The 25,212-nt window shown below is 39.0% G+C and overlaps 1 protein-coding gene and 1 non-coding gene across 2 annotated transcripts; both read right to left on the reverse strand.

The window, feature by feature from the left end:
- Positions 1-16,460: 16,460 nt before the first annotated feature.
- LOC111904891 (pentatricopeptide repeat-containing protein At2g20540) lies at positions 16,461-18,356 on the reverse strand. Its single transcript, XM_023900594.3, has one exon. It carries the CDS (start codon positions 18,177-18,179, stop codon positions 16,641-16,643), a length of 1,539 nt encoding a protein of 512 aa, XP_023756362.1. The 5' UTR covers positions 18,180-18,356; the 3' UTR covers positions 16,461-16,640.
- TRNAG-CCC (transfer RNA glycine (anticodon CCC)) lies at positions 18,352-18,422 on the reverse strand. Its single transcript has one exon. It is a non-coding gene; the product is annotated as a tRNA-Gly (tRNA).
- Between the last annotated feature and the right edge of the window lie 6,790 nt (positions 18,423-25,212).

Genomic DNA, 25,212 nt, shown 5'->3' on the forward strand with positions numbered 1-25,212 from the left:
CGCAGAGCAGAGTCGTGTGTACGATCAGTCAGCGCCCGACGGTGATTTCCCAAAATACCCTTATGTTTTATGTTTATGAGATTGATATGATGTATTCTCGTGCTAGAGTGGGCTAGGTATTCCTATTAGGACTAGAGTGGCCTGATTTGTGATGCCTTAGCCTAGGGGGGTGAGCTGCTACGAGATGCTTGAGAGTGAGTAGGTAGCAGTGAGGAGCTTCTGAGAGATCTGTTAGAGAATGGGTTATGCATAATAGATTACTTGGGACTTGGGATCCTAAGAGGAGGACTTGAGGTGTATACTGATACGATGTGGACGATAGTATTGGGCCCGTACTACTAAAAACACCGGGGCGGTGTACAGTTCAAGTAAAAATCTTCGGGATGCCAGGGATCAAGGAAGGATGAGTTATCGAGTGCGAGTATGCTCGAGTGAGTTTCTAATATATCGTATGTTGTATTTCAGAGGTAGACCATGGTGAGGACACGTCATACACCAGAGAGCAGCGGGACTAGTGATGAGGAGATCCGCCGGATCATCCATGAGGAGGTGGCTGCGGCCATCAGGGCAGAGATACCAGAGATGTTCGGGTCTATTAAGACCATGCTGATTGGGACTTTTGACGAGCGTTATGCCGCTCTTTCTGAGGCTGCTGTTGCAGCGGCCACCGCAGCCGTCGCTGCTGCTAGGCCGAAGGGGGGTGACTCGTTGTTGTTCAGGGAGTTCAGCAACACGAATCCACCCGAGTTTGATGGGACACATGATCCGATTGCAGCGATGAGATGGGTATCTGACATTAAGGGGTGTTTCTATACATGCTCGTGCCCGGAGCACTTGAGGGTTCGGTTTGCCCTAAACCAGCTTCGCCTGGGGGCGAAGGACTGGTGGAAGTTTGCGACAGCACACTATTCTCTAGCAGAGCTTGCTACGGTGACCTGGGAGAGGTTCACCACCATGTTTCATGATGAGTACGTCCCCTCGGTGGAACAGGATCGGTTGGCACAGGAGTTTTTGACCCTCAAGCAGGGTACGGAGTCGGTTACGGTTATTACCAGGATGTTTCATGAGAGGGCGATGTTCTGCCCTGAGCACGTGTCTACTGAGCAGGCACGTATGAGTCGTTATCTGAGTATTTTGAGGAGAGATATTCGGGAGTTCGTGGTGAACTCCTCGTACCGGACATTTCCCGAGCTTCAGGCAAATGCCCGGAAGAGGGAGATCGTGCTAGAGACTCAGGTTAGGGAGGAGGTGGAGTCTTAGGGGAGGGATCGACGACTGGCGCAGTCCCAACCGGCAACCAAGCAGGCCAAGCCCGCTGATTCCAGAGCAGGGAGCTAGAAGGGCCGCACTTGTGGAAAGTGCGACAAGGGTCATGATGGAGTTTGTAGAGCTTGATCTTGCTACAAGTGTGGCAAGGAGGGGCATATGGCCAAGGACTGCCCCAAGGGGTTTGCAGTGTGTTTTCACTGCAACCAGACCGGACACCGGAAGGCCGAGTGTCCGCAACTACGAGGGTCAGCACAGGGAGCTTCTCAGGGGTCTGCCCCTGTTGCTGTTAGAGTTTCTGATAGTCGACCGGTGAAGATCGAGACGCCGAAGGCTCGGGGGAGAGCCTTCCAGTTGACTGCGGAAGAGGTCCGCGCAGCGCCCGATGTCATGGCTGGTATGTATTCTTTCATGTATTTATTTTAATGTTTGAGATTTTGTGCTTATATTATGATTTGCGTAGGTACTTTTCTTGTGAATTCTATACCTGCTTTGGTGTTATTTGACTCGGGTGCGAGTTGATCTTTTATATCGTTGGCTTTCAGTCAACACATCAGTATTAGTCGAGAGGCGTTGAGTTGACCTCTGAGAGTCTCAATCGCCAAAGAGAGAGCAGTGTATGCCACGGAGGTGATTCGAGGATGTGTACTCGAGATTTTCGGTGTAGAGTTTCCTATTGATTTGGTCCCGATCGCGATGGGGGACGTCTGTGTCATCGTGGGCATGTATTACTTGAGCAGATTTGGAGTAGTTATCGATTGCGAGCGGCAGCTGGTGACTATAAGAGACCCAAGTGGGGGAGTTCTTACGGTGTACGGCGAGGGTACCTGTCCCGATTCAGCGTTTTGTTCGGCTGCTAGAGCGAGGCAGAGTCTACAGCAGGGCTGTAGTGGTTTTGTAGCGTTGGTGATGGATACAAGAGTTGATGCAGAGAGACCGAGTTCGGTTGAGGAGGTTCCGGTAGTGCGTGAATTCCAGGATGTCTTTCCCAAGGAGCTACCGGGTGTGCCTCCCGAGAGGCAGGTTGAGTTTCGCATTGATTTGATTCCAGGGGCAGCACCTATTGCCAAGGCGTTCTATCGCCTTGCACCTCCAGAGATGCATGAGTTATCCTCGCAGCTTCAGGATTTGCTGGGGAAGGGGTTTATTCGGCCGATCAGCTCGCCGTGGGGAGCACCGATCCTTTTTGTGAAGAAAAAGGATGGTTCGCACCGAATGTGCATAGATTATCAAGAGCTGAACAAGTTAACGGTCAAGAACCGTTATCCTTTGCCGAGGATAGATAATTTGTTCGATCAGTTGCAGGGAGCATCTTGGTTTTCCAAGATTGATCTGAGATCTGGATATCATCAGATGAGGGTGCGGGAGGAGGATATCCAAAAGACCGCATTCAGGACTCGTTATGGGCATTACGAGTTCGTGGTGATGCCATTCGGGCTCACCAATGTGTCTGCAGCATTCATGGATCTCATGAACAGGGTATGCAGACCGATGCTGGATCGATCAGTGATTGTGTTCATTGACAAAATTTTGGTATATTCGAGATCCAGGGAGCAACATGAGGAGCATTTGCGAGAAATCCTCAGTATGCTGAGATCGAAGAGGCTTTACGCCAAATTCTCCAAGTGTGATTTTTGGTTACGAGAGGTGCAGTTCCTTGGTCACCTCGTTAACCAAAAGGGGATTTTGGTTGATCCGACTAAGATCGAGGCGGTGATGAGTTGGGAGGTGCCGAAATCTCCTTCTGAGATCAGGAGTTTTCTAGGGTTGGCCGGCTATTATCGGAGATTCATCAGGGATTTCTCCAAGATTGATGTTCCTCTCACCAGGTTGACCCGGAAGGGTGTGGTGTTCAGTTGGGGCCCAGAGCAGCAGGCCTCATTCGAGACTCTTCGCCAAAGATTGTGCGAAGCCCCGGTGTTGGCTCTTCTAGAGGGAATGGAGGACTTCGTGGTGTATTGTGACGCATCGATATCTGGGTTGGGCGCAGTGTTGATGCAGAGGGGGCATGTTATCGCGTACGCATCGAGGCAGCTGAAGCCCCATGAGACAAGGTATCCCACCCACGATCTAGAGTTGGGGGCTGTGGTGTTTGCCCTCAAGATTTAGCGCCATTATCTGTATGGGGTTCGGTGTACGATATACACGAACCACAAGAGTTTGAAGTATTTGATGGATCAGCCAAACCTGAACATGCATCAGAGGAGATGGTTGGATATGGTAAAGGATTATGATTGCGAGATCCTGTACCACCCGGGCAAGGCTAATATGGTAGTCGACGCCCTGAGTCGTAGGGCGGAGAGCGCCCCAGTTCGGGATATTTGTATGAGATTGACGGTGATGACTCCGGTGTTGGACACCATCAGAGGGGCTCAGGCTGAGGCAGTGAGACCGGAGAACCGTAAGAGAGAGCGAGTTATTGGACAGGTGTCGGAGTTCGTGACCAATAGCAGAGGGCTTATGACCTTCCAGGGTCAGATTTGGGTACCGTTTGTTGGAGGAACGCGTACCATCTTGATGGAGGAGGCGCATAGATCGAGATTCTCGATCCATCCCGGGGCCACTAAGATCTTTCTGGATCTAAAAAGGGAGTATTGGTGGCCCTGTAGGAAGAGAGATGTAGCGTGGTTTGTTGAGAGGTGCCTAACATGTCGTATGGTTAAGGCTGAACATCAGAGACCACATGGTAAGTTGCAGCCACTGGAAGTCCCATAGTGGAAATGGGAGCAGATATCCATGGATTTTATCACCAAATTACCGAGAACGGCGAGGGGTGTCGATGCAATTTGGGTGATAGTAGACCGATTGACGAAGAGCGCTCACTTTCTTGCCATTAGTGAGAGTTCTTCTGCGGAGAAGTTAGCAGAGATATATGTGAGAGAGGTGGTATCGCGGCATGGGGTGTCGATCTCGATTGTGTCAGATCGAGATGTGCGTTTCACTTCCAGATTTTGGAAGAAATTCCATGAGGAGTTGGGTACGAGGCTGCATTTTAGTACCGCATACCACCCACAGACTGACGGTCAGAGTGAGCGGACGATTCAGACGCTTGAGGATATGCTCCGAGCATGTGTGTTGGATTTTGGCGGAAGTTGGGACACGTATTTACCCTTAGCGGAGTTTTCCTACAACAACAACCATCATTCGAGCATTGGTATGCCGCCCTTTGAGCTGTTGTATGGGAGGAGGTGTCAGACTCCCATTTGTTGGGGAGAGGTAGGGCAACGAGTGATGGGTATCACGGAGATTGTGCTTCAGACGACAGAGCAGATACAGCAGGTCAGGCAGAGGTTGTTGATCGCTTAGAGTCGCCAGAAGAGTTATGCGGATAGACGATGATCCGAGCTTGAGTTCCAGGTCGGTGATTATGTTCTCCTGAAGGTATCTCCTTGGAAAGGAGTGATTCGATTCAGGAAGAGGGGCAAGCTAGGGCCCCGGTATATTGGGCCATTCAGAGTGATCGCGAGGGTGGGCAGGGTAGCATATCGCTTGGAGCTACCTGTGGAGTTGGAGCAGATTCATAATACCTTCCACGTGTCTCAGTTGAGGAAGTGTATAGCCAACGAGTCGGTGGTAGTGCCGTTAGAGGACATTCAGGTGGATGCGAGCCTGAACTACGTGGAGAGACCAGTTGCGATTGTGGATCGGAAGATCAAGGTTCTGAGGAACAAGGAGGTGCCTCTGGTGCAGGTTCAGTGGCAACATCAGAGAGGATCCGAGTTGACTTGGGAGCCATAGCGGGAGATGCGTGAGCAGCATCCGGAGCTATTTCATGGACGAGACTTCGAGGGCGAAGTCTGATTCAAGTGGGGGAGAATTGTAACATCCGGAATTTTAGGTATTTTATTTATTCAATGAATTTCAAGTTTTATGGAAGAACTCAGCGAGTTGATGCGTAGACTCGCCGAGTAGAGACGCGAATCATTATCTGGGTGGATGGCTGGACTCGGTGAGTCCGCGCTGTTTAATGAAACCCTAATTCCTCAGGTTTGGGGCCTATTTAAAGGGCCTTATGGCCGTCATTTGCGGCTACCAGACCCCAGAGAGAAACCCTAAGTGAGCTAGAGCGTTTGTGAGAGGAAAGGAGTCATTTCTTGATCATTTGTTAGTGTTTTGCAAATAGAAGAGGACCCAAGGCAAGAGGAGGCTGAAGAGGGTGCTAATCCAGTGATTCCAGAGCTCAGAGACTTCATTTTGAGGTATTCATTCGACCCTTCTTCAGTTTATGGTGTAATTCTTAGAGTTAGGGCTTTTTAGCCCTTTAGAGGATGGTTATATGGAGTAATTGGTCCGTTATCGTGTTGGTGCTGTAGATCTGGACCCAAAGTGGTCTAGAGACCCTTTCCCCTTGAGCTTTATGGGTGTTAATGGAGGTTATGAGCTTAGGATGTCATTTTAGAGGCCATATCTTCAAATAAGGCCTTTGAGCCTTTGCATGAGCACCAAGATGTTAGCTTTACGTGATTATAATTCTTTGGGAAGCTGGATCTATGGTTTAGAGGAGCAGATCTGACCTCAAGAGGTTAGTTCAGCTTGAGCATGGCATGAACTCGCCGAGTTCATTAGCCGACTCGGCGAGTAGGATGAGGGTTTTCCCGATAATCACACAGTTGGTGACTCACTGAGTTGGGGAAGCGACTCGGTGAGTCAGAGGGAATCTAGAGGACAGAGTGCACAATGGTACTCGCCGAGTCAAGAGCCGGACTCGGCGAGTTGGGTCGGGACATTTCACAGAATGTGTTCAATGATGATTTGCAGAGTTGAGTTTGACTCAGTGAGTCGAATGAGGACTAGGAGGGTGAAGAACACGCGTGGACTCGCCGAGTCACAGTTGTGCACTCGGCGAGTTTGGTCAAGGTTGACCGTTGACTTCGTTGACTTTTAGGGTTAGTCAATGTTTGGACCTTAGAGTCATCGGAAGGGTAGGATAGTCTTTTACCCTTCCTAGAGGATGTATATATATATATATATATATATATATATATATATATATATATATATATATATATATATATATATATATATATATATATATATATATAGAGTTTATCCTAGCCCGGAGGGTTGTATTAATTAGAGTATTTATTTCATGTGATTAGTTAGGGGCTAGACCAGAGTTTACCGAGTCAGAGATTTACTGAGATATCCGAGGTGAGTCTTCTCACTATACTTTACCTTGAGTAGGTAACCAGAGTTATGTGGTACAGTATTTCTATGCTATATATGTGTTATGTGTTGCACTGCATTATTCTATGTGATTTATGCTATGCATGTTTACAGAGTTAGAACCTGAGGGTTCACAGAGTTTTGGTGCACGGACCCACAGAGTTATAGTCTCGAGTGGCTAATATGTGTTATATGTGGTATTTTGGGGAACTCACTAAGCTTTGTGCTTATAGTGTTTTGTGTTATGTGTTCCAGGTACTGGTGAGGATCGGAAAGGCGTCAGTTTGATCAGTACACACACGGGATTTTTATGTTATGAGATCTTGGGATTGATATATGTTATGAATTGAGTTTTAAACAATGATGTTTTATTAATAATGAATGAATTATGTTTTTATAAAATGCGAAAAATTGTTTTGGAAATTACGGTGTTACATCATAGGCACGACAGGACAAAATAGATGACATGTAGGACATCGCCACGTTGTGGACCCTCCTTGTCCATGTCGTGGGCATGTTCAAACAAAAAAAATCACGAAGCTAGACTTCACCATGTTGTGGTTATCCCTTGGTCATGTCGTGGTTACTGGCATATTCTATAATTCTTCATTAAGAGCTCAATCCTTACAGATCAAGGCTCAAAACTTCAGATCTTATCCTTCTAATTGACTTAATTGATAAGGTTTCCCACTTTATCCATTAGGACCTCACTACAAGACAAGATCTACAACCCTAGGTCCATTAAGTCATTAATATGTCCAAAGCTTGCTCAAGAATACAAGATAAACCCAATCATGACTCTTTTCTCATTTTCAGAAACCTAATGACCAATTGAGAGTTACAACAAGCTATGAAGTTCCTAAAACTCCAAGAGGATCCATGGAAGGGGCCAAAATCATGCGAAATGAACTTAAACTTGAAACAAGAAGATTAAAGGTCAAGGTATGAACTTTATATCTTCAATAAATTAGAAATTAGAATAAGGTGATGGATCCAAGCTAGCTCCTTGCTCCCTTGCACCAAAATGAACTTCCTCCTTCCTCATGCTTCACTAAAATCCAAGAACAAGCTTTTCAATCAAGAAAATAAGCTCTCAATCATGCATGGAGGCTATGGTTTCAAAATGAAGAGATGGAGGCTGATGGAGAAGACTTATCATAAGTCAAGAAGCTTAAATACGAGAGAAACCATAAAAAATCATGGGCTTAGGCTACTACCGCCACCACATCGTGGCACAGTACATGCCACATTGAGCTGTCCATCAGAACACGCACATAAAACAAGCCATGTCATGTCGTGAAATTCCATACATCACGTCGTGGCATATGGTTTTCCTCAAAAACCATACATTTGTCTCTTTTAGGCACCAACTAATCCATTCTGAAAAACGGGTGTTACATATGTATTACCATTAAACAATAGCATTTGTAGATGTATGACCATTAAAGTTTATATTTTATTCAAAAATACCATTGATGTTACCGGCATAACATGTTACCAACCACATGACATGAGTCATGTCATCCCATGTAGTAGCTGACATATATTTTAGTGTTTATGGTGTAGATATTTTACCATTAAACTTTTTTTATATGTAATTTACCGTTAAAATTTTTATACAAATTTTACCATTAATATTACATAATTTATTCAAAAATATTATTTGAAAAATACATATATTTTCATGTAAATATGTATTGTACTTATAGATAAAGTGTTTTTAGGACATCATTTTTGTTTGAATACCAATTACTCATAGCTTTCACTAGGTTGGCAGATAGTTATAGAAGTGTTGTAAGAATGTGGGGTGACCCGTAGCATTCACTAGGATGGTAGGTAGTATGGAGGTGTTGTAAGACTGCAGTGTGGCTCATAGCATTCCCCCAGGTCGATGCACAAATTGTGAGAGTGTTTTGAATCTACAATTTGGCTTGTATCCTTCACTAGGTAGAGTTAGACCATGACAGGAAAGGTTAGGAGACTGTGGGTGGGCCACAACATTCCTGGGATCAAGGAAGCTTGTAGGATGATTTGGGGTTAGTCATGATGTAAGACTATTGTTAGGTCGATAGCATTCATCTAGAACGAAGTGAACTATCTAATGTTCGTGTGATGGTTGGTTATGTCGTCCCTTGTTCAAACAGGAAGGTTGTCACACCCCAAAACCGAGAACGGCGGAAACGTTCTGGGGCGGAGGACGTCATGTATGTATCACAACAATGTAAAGTAGTAAACAAGCAACAACATCATCAAGTGCATTAATAGAATAATTCAGCTTACAAATGTGTTCTTTCATAGTATAAAACAACATAACGAATACTCAAATTAAAAGACGAGTCTTGACTGCTCCGTCTTCTCTAAACCTTGCATCGGTACCTATCTATTTGTAACCTGAGAATACAAGTTATTTTGATAGCGAGTATCAGCAATAAAGCTGGTGAATTCATAAGTATTTTAATGTTATTGCTTTGAAAAGTTGTTATGAAAGACTGGTGAATGTTTGATGAAACATTTAGTATAAGTATGAAAACCCTAGAAAATCCCATATTTCCTACTAGTAATAAAAGTAGTCTTCTACCAAGACCCGAATGTTTTGAAAGTAGTCTTTTACCAAGACCTGACTGTTTTGAAAGTACGCATCACTTGAAAATGTGACGGTTTTTTCCTGTTTAACTATTATTATAAAACTATAAAAGTAATAATATAATAACTTATGTTGTATCCTTTGGTACTAAGATACACACGGCGTGGATACTCGCCGTAAATGGATCAACCGTAGACATCCGTAGATGTGCATTTACCTTTGTTGCTAACCGCCGGGTGTAGGAATAGTTAACCCCTTAAGTATACTTGTAATGGTATCAACCGAAGACATCCGTAGATGCTCATTTACCTCTGTAGCTAACAATGGTGATAGGTATGGTTAGTCCCACAAAGTATCCTTTGGTACTAGGATATAAAGTCCAATCTATTTCGCCGATGATGTGATTGTATCACAAGGTAAAGATAAGAAGGAGAACTATATAGCAGTATCTACACATATAATATGTAATAGTAACTGATCATATATTATCTACGTAAACGTACTCATCTAAGCGTATCTATGTAAGCGTATTTATGTAAACGTATCTATGTAAACGTATTCATGTAAGCGTATCTATGTAAATGTATTCATTTAAGCGTATCTATGTAAACGTATTCATGTAACATGTAATGTACTAGTATAGACTCATGAATGAACTGACTCTTGTGTGATTCCCTGTACTTGGAATGGTAAGTGGTATCTCCTAACTATACCTATAATAGTTACTAACCATGTAAGTGTATAACCTGAAGTATGCCTTTGTTACCCAAAGGTACTGAACTGACTGAGGAAAATTATGACTATATATGTACACATGATATATAACTAATATTTAAACGACCTTCGGACGGGTACCCGATAGCCCACCAGACCACATCCAAATCGAGGAAAAGGAAACAGTGTGGATAGCCTTCCTAAGTCTTTTAAACATTTCTTATATAAATATACATATAGAGGCATGCAATTTATAATATAAAAGCATAAAAGAAGTTTTGTAAAACCTTTGAAAAGTTTAATAAATAAGAATTTATGACTTGATGTCAGTTTATAAATCGATTCGAAAACCGTTTGACAAGAGAGTTTAAGTGTGAGAAAACCTTTGTTTGAAGCACAACTATAACAGATTCAAAAAGGAAACCTACAGTTTGTAAGACAGTTTCTAAAAGTGTTTTAACATGTAAAAACGTTTGTGAAAACTATTTGAAGTACATATGAAAATGTTCGTTTGTTCTTGTATATGAATGTATCTCCTTGAAATAGTATTTCTAGTATGTAAAAGTTCGTGATGTTCTCGTAAAACTATACCTATTATAGTTTTCTAAAAGTGTGTCTCGTTTGTATAGTAATCCCTAGTGAAATGCTCACTTGTTATGAAAAGTATAATTTTTGTAGTGCCTAAGATGGACACATATACATACAGTATAAGCAGAGTGTTTGATTTATACATATATAACAACATTTCTCATTTCAAAAGATATGATGTTATCGTGATATATTTTGCATACGGAAGTTTCCCTATAATAGTTATAAATCACATATGATTCCGTTGATAAAAAGCGTATAATGAAACTTTATATAACACACAATAATAATCGTGTGTTTTACTTGTATCCCCCCCCCCCTTAAAAGCATATAAAAGCATTTGTAAAACATTTAAAAGTGTGGATTATAGGGGTATGAACTCACTTGATAGATTGAAGAAAGCGAAACGAAAACCGAGCAGAACTTCTACTCAAGCAAGCGGATTTCTCGGGATTCTCGGGAATCTCGGGAGCGTAAAACTTCATTCCCAACTTGGATATGAAAACAGGGACTTTGGGATGGCTCCAAGGGTTTAAACGCAGAGCTTTGGCGCGAGAAATAGAAGAATTGAGCAAAAATTGCCGGCACCCTCACATTCTATTTATAGGGGCTGAAAGCCTCGCGTACGCGGGGCGTACTAGCGAGGGTACGCTGGGCGTACGCAACGTCATGGCTTACCACATCATCGGACGAAGCATCGAAGCGACATGGACGGATTGAGGCCGAGCATCCAAGTACGTTGGGTGTAACCTGGATTGGTCCGATGACTCCTCCTTCGGATAATACCGGATTTTGAATTTAATTTATATTTTAATTATTTAGTATACTTCAAAAATTCATATCTTCCTCATACGAACTCCGTTTTCGACGTTCTTTATATCCACACGAAGGTGAGACTACGATCTACAACTTTCATTTAGACTCCGTCGGAAAATTTTGACTTTATTTTTAATATTATATTTTTAATAGGTCGGGACAGGAAAAGTCCGTTAAAATTCCATAACTCCTTTATCCGATGTCTGTTTTCGCCAGACTTTTTACCGCTGTAATACCATTGATGAGATCTTCGATTCTCGTTTAGGTCATGTTGGCAAAAAGCCGTTCGAATCTGGATTTCGAGTTTTTAGCTGTCTACTGTTATGTCTGAAACTTCGAAAAATCATAACTTCCTCATATGAGGTCAGATTTGGGCATCCTTTTCATGTACGTTTACGGTTTAATGATATTTAAAACTTTCATTTAGATACCTAAAGCTAAAAATTATTGTATTGAAACTTCGCGTTTTACGTCTATCAGTGTTGCCGGTTTTGCCGAGAATCTTCGGTTGGTCATAACTTCTTCGTTATAACTCGGATTCTAGGGTTCTTTATATGTACGAAAACCTTGATACGATTCTTACTACTTTATTTAACCTAAATAAGATTTTAGGAAAGTTAAATTTTGATGAAAATTTGACTTGTGATCCATCATATTGTCTCGAAATATCGGGTTGTCACAAAGGTTATTGGAGCTGTATTGGCAAAAGCATGGAATAGCTTCTATCAGATAGACTTTTGGTTGGAGTCTCATGGTGTTGTTGTGTATGATGCTATTAGCTTCAACAACCGGTTAGAAATTCGGTACTTCAGCTAATTAGTAGTCCAACTTGGAACCCGGGAGATCTCGACTAGATCGAAAACGCAAATGTTTGGTAGAGGGATGTGATTGTACATCAGTATGTCACCAATGATTAAGACTCATGTTGGGAGTCATATTTGTTTTTGAGTGAAGGATTCAACAACAGTGAATGGTCAGGGATTCTATTTTATAGTGATCAATAAGATAATTCAGGATCGGAAGGTTTTGTTCGGTTCGGGTTGCGAATTGGAGGGGATGAGATGATTTTGTCTATTAGGAAGTCATACATTGTTTAAGGTTTTCAGTTTTTGGGTAAAGCAGTTGGGTTTTCTTACGTTGGCTGAGGAAAAAATGATAAAGGTTCATTTCTTTGTTAGGATGAGTGATTTCTACTAAGATTGAGATTTCATAGCAGTATTGAAAGAGGGTCGACTAGTGTGGCAGTTGAGGCATTAAAGAATGATTTCGAGGATGAAATCTAATTTAAGTGGGGGAGAGTTGTAACACTTTGTTTTGGGACGTTTCTTAATCCGGGGTTGTGGACCAAAATTCGATCATGAAAAGGCTTTGGGCTTTGAGAAAGTAATTTTGGACATTATTAAAGGTTGATAGCATCGGTTGTGAGGTCTAAGCCCTTGGTATGTAAGTTGGAACCAAAGGGAAGAAAGGGAAAAGTTATAGATCGAGCTTATGTGTGAATTATGGTTTTAGTTTGATGTATGATAAGACAAAAGTAACTACATAGGATTGTGGGGCTCTTCAATACCTTTTCGTGCATATAAAGATCGCCGAAAATAGAGTCGAAACGAAGAAGTTATGGCTATTTGAAGTTGAGCTAAAAAATGGAGTTTGGCACTGCACAAGGCATACACTAAGTATGCAGGGCATAGTGGCTTTTGAGGGGCGTGCTTTTAGTAAGCTACGTAGGGTGTAGCTTATGTTACGCATGACATAACTATGTAGAGTAAAAACCCTAATTTTGGGGTTTTGAGCCCTATTTAAGGACTCTAACCCCTTGAGGTCCTGCTTATCATTAGCCTCCACCCTCTTGAGCATACAACTCAAAACCCTATCCATCTTGTGAGGATTATGAAGCATTTGAGTGCTCCTTGAGTGTTTTGAGAAGAAGGAGGCCATTAAATGTGTGCTTGGGGAGTCCAAAGCTTGTACATGCAGACTCTACTATTCTTCAACATCCTCTAGGAGGTATACAACTTGAACCTTGATGATTCATTAGATATATATATATATATATATATATATATATATATATATATATATATATACAACTTGAACCTTGATGATTCATTATATATATATATATATATATATATATATATATATATATATATATATAGCTTGTTATGGATTTTATGAGCATTTTTGTCCCTTGATCTGGGATCTAGTGAGTAAGAGCTACTCTAGACCTCATGAGTGGCATTTTCTAGCATTTCTGAGCTTTTAGAATGATAAAAATGGGAGCTTGGTCACTCACATCCTTTCATGCATGAGATTTGGGCATTGGAGTGTGTTTTGGACTTGGGATTTGGTATTGTTCTCTTTTAAGCCATGAAAAGGCATAAAGTTAGGAACTTTTTCACTCTAGACGTTTATTAGGACCAGATCTAAGCAATAGATGGTTGGTCTTTATGGATTAAGAGCTAAAAATGATTGGCTTAACAACATGGTACGCAGGGCACATTCAAAGTATGCATGGTGTACCATTACACATGGCGTAGTTTGATTATGCATGGTGTAAGGCAACTGGGCGTTGACCGTTAACTTTTTGATAAGTTTGACATTTGGTAAAATGTTAGGGGTTGAGTACTTAGAAGGGCAAAATGGTCTTTTGTCCAAATATGGATTAGCATTGGCTTTTGGACTCACTAAGTAGGTATTACCTTAATTGCTAATTAGGGTTTGGTTTTGTAATATGTTTTGTGGGAGTGACCTTAGCACCAACGGCTCGTGTGTGAGATCTATCCGTTATCAATCGAGGTGAGTCTCCTCACTATACTTGTGGGTCGAAGGCACCAATACCGATCCACTATATTATGTTATGTTATGTTATGTAGGAAGACCAGGTCGTGACCCCTGTAAATTGTATGAAAGACCTGGATATGGCTCCCGACAAATTATATGCAAGACCAAAGTTTGGACCTTGGCAGTTATATTGTAACATCATGTTTCGAGAAGTTCTTATTTCGGGATTTTGGACAATAAATGGATCAAGTAAAGGCCTTGGGCTTCAATGGAATAGGGTTTAAAACCTATTGGATGTTGATAATATTGACTATGTGATCTAAGCCCTTTGTTTGTGTTTTGGAGTCAAACGAATAAAATGGGAAAAGTGATGTTTCAGACTTCTTTCATGAATTAATAAATTTAGTTTGGGATGTATTGAGTTAAAAGTAGTTAGATAGGATTGTGGGGATCTTCAATACCTTTTCGTGCATATAAAGAACGCCGAAAATGGAGTTGAAACGAAGAAGTTATGAATGTTTGAAGTTGATGGGGAAAATTAGGAACTTTTGGTTTACGTTGGGCATAACTAAAAGTTACACTGGGTGTAATGGGTTTTAATGAATTACGTTGGGCGTAATTTAAGTTATACAGGGCGTAATCTAGGCAGATCAAAACCCTAAATCTTCAGTTTTGTGCCCCATTTAAGGGCTCTAAACTTATGGGAAACCCTCTTATTACCAGCCTCCATCACCTAAGATCATTCCTAGAGAAATCCTAGCTTCCTCTATCTTGTTTTTGATCCTTGGCATCATTTACGAGATAATTTCTCCATTATAATGTTGAATCTTGAAGAGAAAGGTGGTGGCAAGGAGTATAGAAGAAGAGTTCAAGTATAAATCCAACAAGATTGCATCATTCATGGACCATTGTGATTAAAAAGCTTCTAACTTGCTCATTGGTTTCATAGATCTAGTTATTTTGTCAAATTTGCTACTTTTTGGTCATTTTAGTTCATAAAGTTTAGATCTTGAAAATTTGTGACATTGTTATGATTAAAGTTGGAAACATTATCCATCTTAGCATCAAATTGATTCAGATTTGAAGGTTGGAGACTTGGACTTAATGGATTAAGTTGAGAAAGATTCATTTTTGGTTCCTTGGAGACTTAAAGACTAGATCTTGGTTGTTTGGACCATCCTAATGGATAAAGTTGGAAACTCTATCCATTATGAAGCTATTAGGAACCATATATGAGCTTTGAGTGAAAGGTCTTAATGTAATAAGTGTTTAATGTGTGTATTAGAGCCTGAGGCAGTACGTCATCCGTAATTCAGGCTACACTCCGCGTAGCCTAATTGAGTCCCGTTTTTCTGGATTGAAGCTCTACGCCCAACATAAAGCTAGAGTACGCAACACGTAGGTCAACAAAGGGTTGAACGTTGACTTTTTGACTGGTTTGACTTTTGGTTAACTATGAGGGGTTAAGGACTTAGAAGGGCAAAATGGTCTTTTTCCCAAATGAGGATTTATCATAGTATTTGGAACTGCTAAGTTGGAGTATTTACCATAGTTGCTAATTAAGGTTTGCTTCGTGGATATGTTAGTGGGACAGACTTCAGCACTGGCAGTTCGTGTGTGAGATCTATCCATTTACAGATCGAGGTGAGTCTCCTCACATTGTTTTCGAGTCGAAGGCACCAATGTCGGCCCATTGGTTTATGGTTATAGGATGCTAGCTGTTTGTGTGACTCTTACATGTATTGTATGTGTTTGTATGTATACCAGGCAAGGCCCGATGCAAGGCGGGGTCTGATGAATGTGTTGGGCAGGGCCCATCGCATGTTACTGACAGATCTATACCGGGCGGGGCCCGATAAATGTCGGGTGCCGAACACACCCTATGCTAATTGGATCAATTTTGGTTTTTATGGTTGCGTAAAACAATAAAAAATACCAACTAAATATTTAGACATGTTGAAGACTAATCAATAAAAGTGCAAAAAATGTATCTTTGTGGAATTTCGTAAAATATAGAAACGTTCCTTCAATTCTTATGAACTCGGAAAAACCCTAAAAAAACACACATGTAGGGTTTGTGCACCAATTGGAATACCATAACACGGACAATCAAGCCCTAACATCATGCCAGATTTCATCTGACAACATGTGGGTCTTTATAGCGCCTTAGAATCTTAATCAAGGGTGGAGGTTTTGCTCGATTAATTCCTTGATGTGACATACCCTCAAGGAGATGCAACCAAATGGGGAGGGGAACTACCTGAAAACCTAAGTTCACACATGTAGGAGGAAAATGAAAACGTTTTGTTTCTTGTTGCTTTGTTTTGTGGAGTCTATTTATGAGTTGGAGTTCTAATGTAAAAAAGAAATTAAAAAGTCATAACAATCATTTCAAATTTCTTGGACTAAATCCACCATAAATTTCTGATTTTAAATCTTCATTCAAGTTAACTTTTTTGTTTCCTATCCACAAAATTTTGCAAACTCAATAGACAAAGTTTGCATTTTTGTCTTATATCAACCATCACAACTAACCAAATGCAATAAAAAAAAAAGACCTCCAATAATAATTGATATATGTTATAAAACAAAATTGTAATTTTTACTCTTAACACAAAAAAAACCAACCAGCCATAATAATCTCATAAAATTTCCAACCGTCGGTTTCTTAAAAAATCTCATTTTCCCGGTTTTTGGTTTGGTTTCGGTTTTACTGCACACCCTACCAACTACAACCCGGATTTTTCTCTACGCCTCGAGCCTTTACCAAGTCTCTTAAATTATTCACTTCTACCCACATTCCGGCTTCCGCATACATATTCGAAAGAATCACATAATTCCCACTATTTTCGGGTTCCAAAACAAACAAATGTTTCGCCGATATCTCCGCAATCTCAAGATTTCTATAACTTTTACTACCCGATAACAACGCACCCCAAATACTTGCTCCCGGTGTCATCGGCATTTTTAAAGTGAGTTCATATGCTTCTTTTAATCGCCCGGCTCGCCCCAAAAGATCCACAATACACGCGTAATGCTCGTGTCTTGGCTCGATGTTGTATGCAGTTTTCATGGAGTTGAAATAGTTTAACCCGATGTCAACTAAACCCGAATGGCTACATGCAGATAGTAACCCGGTGAATGTGATTGCATCTGGTTGGACACCGGCTCGAACCATGTCATTGAATGTAGACACGGATTCGATCCCGTATCCGTGAGTCGCGTATGCACCAATCATTGTGTTCCATGAAACTAAGTTTTTTCGATTTTGGGGGATTTTTTGGAAGCAAATTTGGGCGTCTAAAAGGGACCCACATTTGGCGTACATAGCGGCTAGTGCTGTTTGGACAGATGGGTTTGAGTCGAGACCGATGCTGGTGGCATAATTGTGAATCTTTTTGCCTTGGTCTAGTGATGATGATTGGGAACAAGCGGGAAGAATGCTCATTATTGTTACCCAGTTTGGTTTTATGTTTGAGAGATCGGTTGTCATTTCGTTGAACAGTTGGAGTGCTTGATCTGGTAAGGAGTTTTGTGTGTACCCAGAGATCATTGTTGTCCATGATACGATGTTTTTGTTGTTATTAGGCATTCTTGAAAACAAATCCTCAGCAAGATGAACCATACCGTTTTTCATGTGCCCGGAAATCAATGCGTTCCAGGAGGCTACATCTCTCACAGGCATTTGATCGAATAGTTTATGAGCATCATGGAGTTCACCGCATTTCACATAGAAATCGATTAAAGACGTTGCCACATAAAAATCAAACTCCAACCCACTTCTTAAAACTTTCCCATGAACAGATTTACCAAACCCAAGGTTGCATAAACTCGCACAACTTTTTAACACAAAGGGAAATGTGAAATAATCACCAGGAACCCCAGCCGAATTCATCTCAAAATATATACCAACACTTTTCTCCGAAAGACCGTAAAGCGAGCACGCTCTAATAATCGAATTATACAAAAGGATCGACGCGTTTTGCCGAATGGAATCAAATAAAACAATGGCGGAGTCGATGTCACCTGAGCTAGCGTACATTGCAACCATCTTTGCGCCGAGGAATGAGTTGGGATTAAGTCTGCGGATAATCAAATGGGAGTGAATTTGTTGGCCTAATTTCAGAAGATTTAAGCCGGTCAAGAACTTGAAAATGGCTGCGTAAGAAGATGGCGACGGAGTGGATTGATAACGTAGTGGGTGTAAAAGTGCCATCAAAATTGAATTTTGAGAGGTTAAATTCCTCCATTTCATTGACATGCAGTATTAAGATGTCAGAAAATGTATTTCAAGCAAAAGAGCAGAAAAGAACTGAAAAATACGCTCCAAGAAGTAGCCTAAATATGTGCGGGACATGGGATCGGCCGTCTGTTGATGAAAAATATGAACAAAACAGTAGAGAGGTATAAACGGATAAAATAAAATAAAAAATTGCGCATCCGGGGAATCGAACCCAGGTCAGTACCGTGGGAGGGTACTATGATACCACTACACTAGATGCGCTTGATGAGTTATAGTATCAATAAATATGCTAATGATGTATACATAATTTCAAATTTCATAAATTATTTACCTCAAGTTCTACAAAATTAATGGATATTTTATTTTTTATATAATTTACTCTTTGATATATATATATAAAAGTTATTGGATTGACATCACTGTCATAATTTAAAACAGATTAGTTAAGAATTAAAAATTAAAAATTTATCAATAAAAAATTGTTTATTAAGGACAAAGGAAATATAATTAGTAATTAGTCATATATTGATACATCATGTTTATAGATGATCTATCAATGAACTTCAATATCAAGCTTGAAGGAATTATCACTATGGCATACTTAAATACATCGCACATTTTGATATGATTTAATGAAGCATATTTGAGAACATTTTTATATGAAAATAATCGAAATTGGTTTGTGACAGATCTGTGACAAATATATTTTCATTTTCATTAGTATTAATTTTAAATCTTTCAATTTATTCTTTGATATGAAAATATACGACAATAATTAATACGATACCAAAAATTAATGTTAATTTAATTTGTCTTTTAATTAAAAAATATTCAAATAAATAACTAATACAAAAATATACTTATATTGAAGTTTTGGTTTCGAATGAACTTCAAAAAGAAAGTTAGGTAGTTATGTTTTCGATTAATGATATGGAAATTCCCAAATCCTTTTCAGATTCGTAGATCAAATATAAACAAGAAAGAATAATGAAGAACACATAAGTATCACAAAGTTGTCTTTCACTAAAAAAAAGGTGGTTTTCACCAAGAAAATGGGTTGTCACAAAGACGGCCACCAAGACGTTAACATTAAGGTTTCACCTTAATGTTGAATATATACTGACATATACAAGTATACCCCTTGATTAAAGGGAATGTAGCTAATCTACAGATAAACTAATATGGTATATAAGGAATGGATTAGATCAGATATTCTTCAGATTCAGATATCAACACCAACACATCAGAAGTTGATCAGAGCATCAGCTTCGGGGAGTTTCGCTGATCAGGGCATCAACGTCAACGTCAGAGAGATCAGCTTCATCATCAGTCATCAGCATTAGGGCAACACACTGATCAGCTTCATCGAATAGTACCATCAACGAGTTTCATCAGCGTATCACCTGATCAGCGTGTCATCAATGTATAACCATCAACGCCTGACATACTGATCATTCTTCAGTAGATGGTGTCTTCATGCCTTTGGTGTTGATAAAGTCTTCAAGGTCTTTCAGTCGTCAGGGGATGTTCTTCAGTCTTCGACATATGAACTTTCATTAGCATATCTTCAAATTAACTAACTATAACTATAGTGTATATATTTTGCATCATCAAATCTATACAATTGAATGACCCAACAATATCCCCCTATTTGACGATGTTAAAAGTTAAAACTAACTAATAAAGAATGAATAACTACATCTGAAGTAGAATGATGATGTCTGCCCCCCTTAGATTTTGGTCCCCCTCAGAAAAACAACATCTGAGTTTTGCTCTCCCTTGGATGTATAATCTTCTTGTTTCAAGAGTGTCTACTTTACAATGAATGATTAACTAACAATGTAGCAAAACTAGACTTTTCTCCCCCTTTTTGACAAAACATCAATATCTACTGTCTTCTTTTTGATTTTTTTTTTTTGTTTTTGTAAGAAGACAACAAGTAACCTGAAATAAAAAGAAAACATCAAATAACGTTAGAGGATAAGATAGGTGTATCACACTTTTGTGTTGTTGCAATAGTAGAACATTTACACAGAATTGCAAAGTCTCGTCAGCATATGGTTATAAACAATGAATCATTAACTTCTTTTATTAGAAGAATAAAGGGCAAGAGTAGGTAGGTGTGTGTAATGCATCACGGTACATGATATACCCATCGGCACAGATTTTGCATGTAACATCCCGATGATGAGGTATTTTCAATTTTAAGCCTATTTATGAAGAAATATTGCATTTTGGCCCTTGTGCATGAGAAAGATTGCAAAATGGCCTATGGTGACATTTTTGTAATTTTGGGGCGGACTCACATATGTTGGGTGTACCCTTAGCGTATGCAGGGAGTACATGGGTGAGCCACAAGGCCTAATTTTTAGGGTTTGGACCCTTTATAAACATCATTAACTCTTCATTTCCCCTTCCCCCATCAGCCTCCAACCCACATTTTCTCCCTTTGCAAACACTAATCCACTTTTGAGCACTATTGAGCTTTGTGTGTGTGCGTGTGTGTTTTGGCAACCTTGAAGGAGAGAGAAAGAAGAGAAGATCATATTGAAGGAGTAGGACTCTTTGGATCTAGCATCTCATCACCATTTGTCATCATTTTGAGGTAAAAAGCTTTGATCTTGATGAAGCTATGCATAGATCTAACTTAGTCATGAAGTTTGTGTCCTTTTGGTCCCATTAGTTGGGTACTTTGAGTATGAGCTACTCCAATCCATTTAATTTGTCCTTTTAGATGTTTTAAGGTGTTTAGAAACATATGGTCTTGATCATTTCTTCCCTTCCATGCATCTACAAGGTCTTAATGGGTTAAGTAGTTAAGGTTTTGAGTGTTGAGCACTTTTTGGCCATGCAAGACAATAAAGTTGGAAAATTTATGGTCAAAGACGACATTTTGGACGTAAAAGATCAAGTATTAAGAACTTAATGCATTAAGAAGGAACCTGTTGCGTAAGTTCAATTTACCAAATGGTATGTCGCGCGTACGTATGTTTGAGCCCTGACGCCTCGGACCATGAGTACGCCCCGTGTGTGAGGCCTGAGTTGACTCGTGTAATGACTAAAAAATCACAACAAATTTAAACTTTTTGAAACAACCCATAGTCATAAAATGTTTACAAAATCATTGTTTCCAAATTGTTTATCCATATCAGAATATCCCAAAATCATAAAGCTATAAACAGAGGATGTGGACGATCATACCTTGCCTTTACACGATCATTAAAAGTACCTGAAACAAGAAATAAAAACCGTAAGCCAAAGATTAGTGATTTCCCCCAAAGTACCAACATACAAACAAATAACATATACAACAATATGTCGGGTCCAATCAACCATCGAGTTGGAATATCCTAGGCCCAGTTAACCTCCAAGTCCAATCATCCTAGGGATGGAATACCCCAGGTTGGAATGCCAATATAAAACGGGTCCACTTAGTCATGGGACTGGTATACCCTCAGGCCCTCAGTATAAGTTTGGCATGCCAACCGGCCATCAACTTGTATCTGGAATGCTACCGAGCCCTCAGTATGAGTCTGACATGTAACCGGCCCCCAGCTCATATATGGAATTCTCCAGGGTTTGTTGGCTACAGTACAAAGCAGTACAACCTCAAGCCAACACAATATGTCAACATATAACATATAACATATAACAAACATAAGCAATGTTAGGTTTTAAATCAAAATTTGTTTCATAAACTTGAAAGATATGGAAACGGAAGACTTTAATTTTTGAAATAACATAAACTATTTTATACCCACCAAGTATCTTCTTGCAAGTTATAGAAAGATTTAAACACCAACCAAAGAAGAGGTGAAGAAATAACAACCTTTATAGTTCTTTGGGTCCTCTTGGGAGGGTTGGAAGTTGATGAAGAATGTGGAACCTTTGAGACACCAAAAATGACTCAACTTGATGTAGACGCTAGTCCAAAACTCTTAAACCCTCAAGCTTGAAGTTCATAACCAAATTATGAACTTCAAGAGAGTTAATACAAGTAACTTCTAACCTTCTAACACTTTTGCAAGAGAAGAGTGAGAGAGATAAGAAATATTTCAGCCACTTTCAAAAAGGGGGGGATGGGCCTTCTAGCCAAATGCAAGTCTCATATTTATATGCAAAAAGTGAAGGTATTAACCATTAGTCCTTAGCACTTTAAGCAAACTTGTCCCCATTGTCATAAGCATGCCTCCCATGCCTTTAAAGCATGATTACACAAGTTATACACTTCTTCTTTTTATGCATATCTCGAAAATCGCATAAAGAAGAAGAAAGAAAGTCAAACTTTTATAAACTCTTTTATAAAATATAAACCTTGTGTTTTAGGAAAAAGAAAAAAGGATTCAACTAGTCCAAAATTTTGTACATGACTTATAAATCATACCATATGATATATATATATATATATATATATATATATATATATATATATAATGTTACTTTCTAATGAAAATTATTATTTCCATGAAATAATTTCCAATTTAATTATAAGAGTTTTATTGAATATTTATTAAAATCAATTTCTAATAAATAATCAATTGTATCAAGTTGTTGTTAGTGTGACCCATTAGTATCATATGTTATTTAGCAATATCACTTTAATATGACTCTTGAGCATACTAGATCTTTCAATATTCCACTTTCGCAAGACTCATATTAGACTGATATAGACAATGGTGAACGTCTAGCAACATTTCACTGCCCCTAAGACCATACAACTGTTTGTGCCATTCTATCAACTCCCAATTCCCAAAAAGCTCAAAGTTACAATTGGTGTATAAGGTAAGTTTATCAGTTATCCCTTTGCTACATACATCATTTTGAACATAAGATGCGGATCGCGATCAATCTCATTAGTTGTTCAACTTTTGGTAAGGCGCCTTAGATGTCTAACTCTCAACACATAAGAGGAAAAAATCCCATCGTGACTACATAATCCTCTTGTATAGTTCACACCATACCTGAAAATGGCTTTTATAATTGCCCGGTTAAGGAACAACATTTGACCATTATCAAAGCATAGTACTTCCTACACTTAAGTCCCACTATGTATCTAAAGTGTTAAGGATACAAAGATAGTACCTTTTAATCAAGTATCATTCATGATAGCGATCCATGAGATTATCTTGATGCGGGTCAGTTCAATACTAGTTCTCTAACAAGTACCTATGAAACTTGGTTACAACCACTTTCCTACTTTCATCTAGTGAGATTCAACCTATCCAATTCATATTAATCTTACTTCATAATTGCTCCCACAATTATAACCGACTATGAACCTTTAGAATAATAACATTATTCATGGATTAAACATGTTAACATAGAACATAAGTATTACTGTGATGACTATATCCCAATATATCATAACATTATCTAATAGTTGTTGTTATAATGTTCCAATATACAAATACTAAATCCAAATAAAAAAAAATCCATTTCTAGAATAATAAAGTCTTGTAGCTAAAGTGTGACCATTCATACTTAGCTCAAAAGAATGACTTTATCAATGGATCTAACATAATTTAATTTGTGTGAATTATGTGAATACTATGATCTCCACACTTAACTTTACTCTAAGTATAGTTAAATATCTTGGATAATATGATTGGTGTTCTTTCATGACATAGAGTCTCTTAGCTTGATTAAGTATACCCTCGAAGTCACAAAGATTTCTATGTGATCCTTCACTGGCAGAAATCAACATAGTTTTTCAATGATCCATTCATCTAATCATATTTGAATTCAAATACTAAAGTAATGTATTCTTATTTTGTAGTAGATTGTGTCATTAGCTTTTTCTTGGACCTCATTCCAACTTACCGTTCATTCCATAATGAAGTAAAAAATCCAATCATAATTCATAATTATATATATCTGTTTACAAATTAACATCTTGTGTTGATCTTTCCACAAAGATCCTTTCTAAACTGATTGTATCATATACATTCTCTTATTTCTTCTAAAGTACTCTTAGAATGCTCTCTTAGTTATCCAGTGACTTAACCATGTATTCAATTAGTATCCTATGACATGCTTACAGGATGATCAAATACCATGTCCTATGCATAATATGGCGTAAATGATGAATTCATTTGCCAAGAAAATAGAATATAAATTATTTCATCTAGTTCAAGCCTATGAGCTATGAACTTTTGAAGCTAGCTCAAAATGGTGCCATATGACAATGCCAAGAATTCTCCAAAAGAATCTTTTGTCTTGATCCCTTTCAAGATATTGCCAATATATGTATAAGGACATGAAACTTATAACATTCATTTTATCTATCCCTTATAGATTCTATATTCTAAGAATGTATCTTCTCCTTCCTAAGTCCTTCATTTTAGAAACACTTTCCGAGTCAAGGTGAAAACAACCTTGCTTAGTTAGAATGTGATTTCAAATGATTAAGTATGTCTCATTCATACAAGATCAGGAATTTCACTATGCTCCTACTAGTTCTTAGTAAGCACATATGTTCTATTCATTTTGATATAAAAACATACATTGTGGTTTTATATTGAAATGATGATTGCAACATTAAGATGTTTTCTTTATATCCACAAGTGGATCTCAAGCTCTATACGTTTTGTTAGGATAACATGGATTAAGAAACCCTCCAGGCTAATTTTTATAGATATCTTCGAGTAGATGTCTATTAAGAAAAGCAGTCTTTCTTGAAATATATTTACTATATCTCATATTAAGAATATGAATTTATAGTAAATAATATCCTTATTGATCTAACCATAGCAACCTATAAAAAAAGGTTTGATCACAATCAATATCATGAGTATGATGAGGACCACAGTCAATGACATGAGTGTAAGAGAACCCTTTTACTACAAGTCTTGCTTTAAATGTGTATGGTTATCCATGTAATTTATTATTTCTAGAAGAACCATATACTCCTTCTAGCCTTGCTATAGGGATAAATTTTAATCAAGCCCATACTTGATTCTCATACATGGATTTCATCTCATGTTCACAACTCTAAGTCATTTATCAGATTCAAGATCTGACATAGCATCTTGGTATTTGATGGATTTTCCAG

Source organism: Lactuca sativa, chromosome 7 (assembly GCF_002870075.4).
Source record: "Lactuca sativa cultivar Salinas chromosome 7, Lsat_Salinas_v11, whole genome shotgun sequence".
NCBI lineage: Eukaryota > Viridiplantae > Streptophyta > Magnoliopsida > Asterales > Asteraceae > Lactuca > Lactuca sativa.

Bases quoted from the DNA above. Each gene is read 5' to 3' on its own strand.
- LOC111904891 (XM_023900594.3), bottom strand. From the start codon at position 18,179: ATGTCAATGAAATGGAGGAATTTAACCTCTCAAAATTCAATTTTGATG.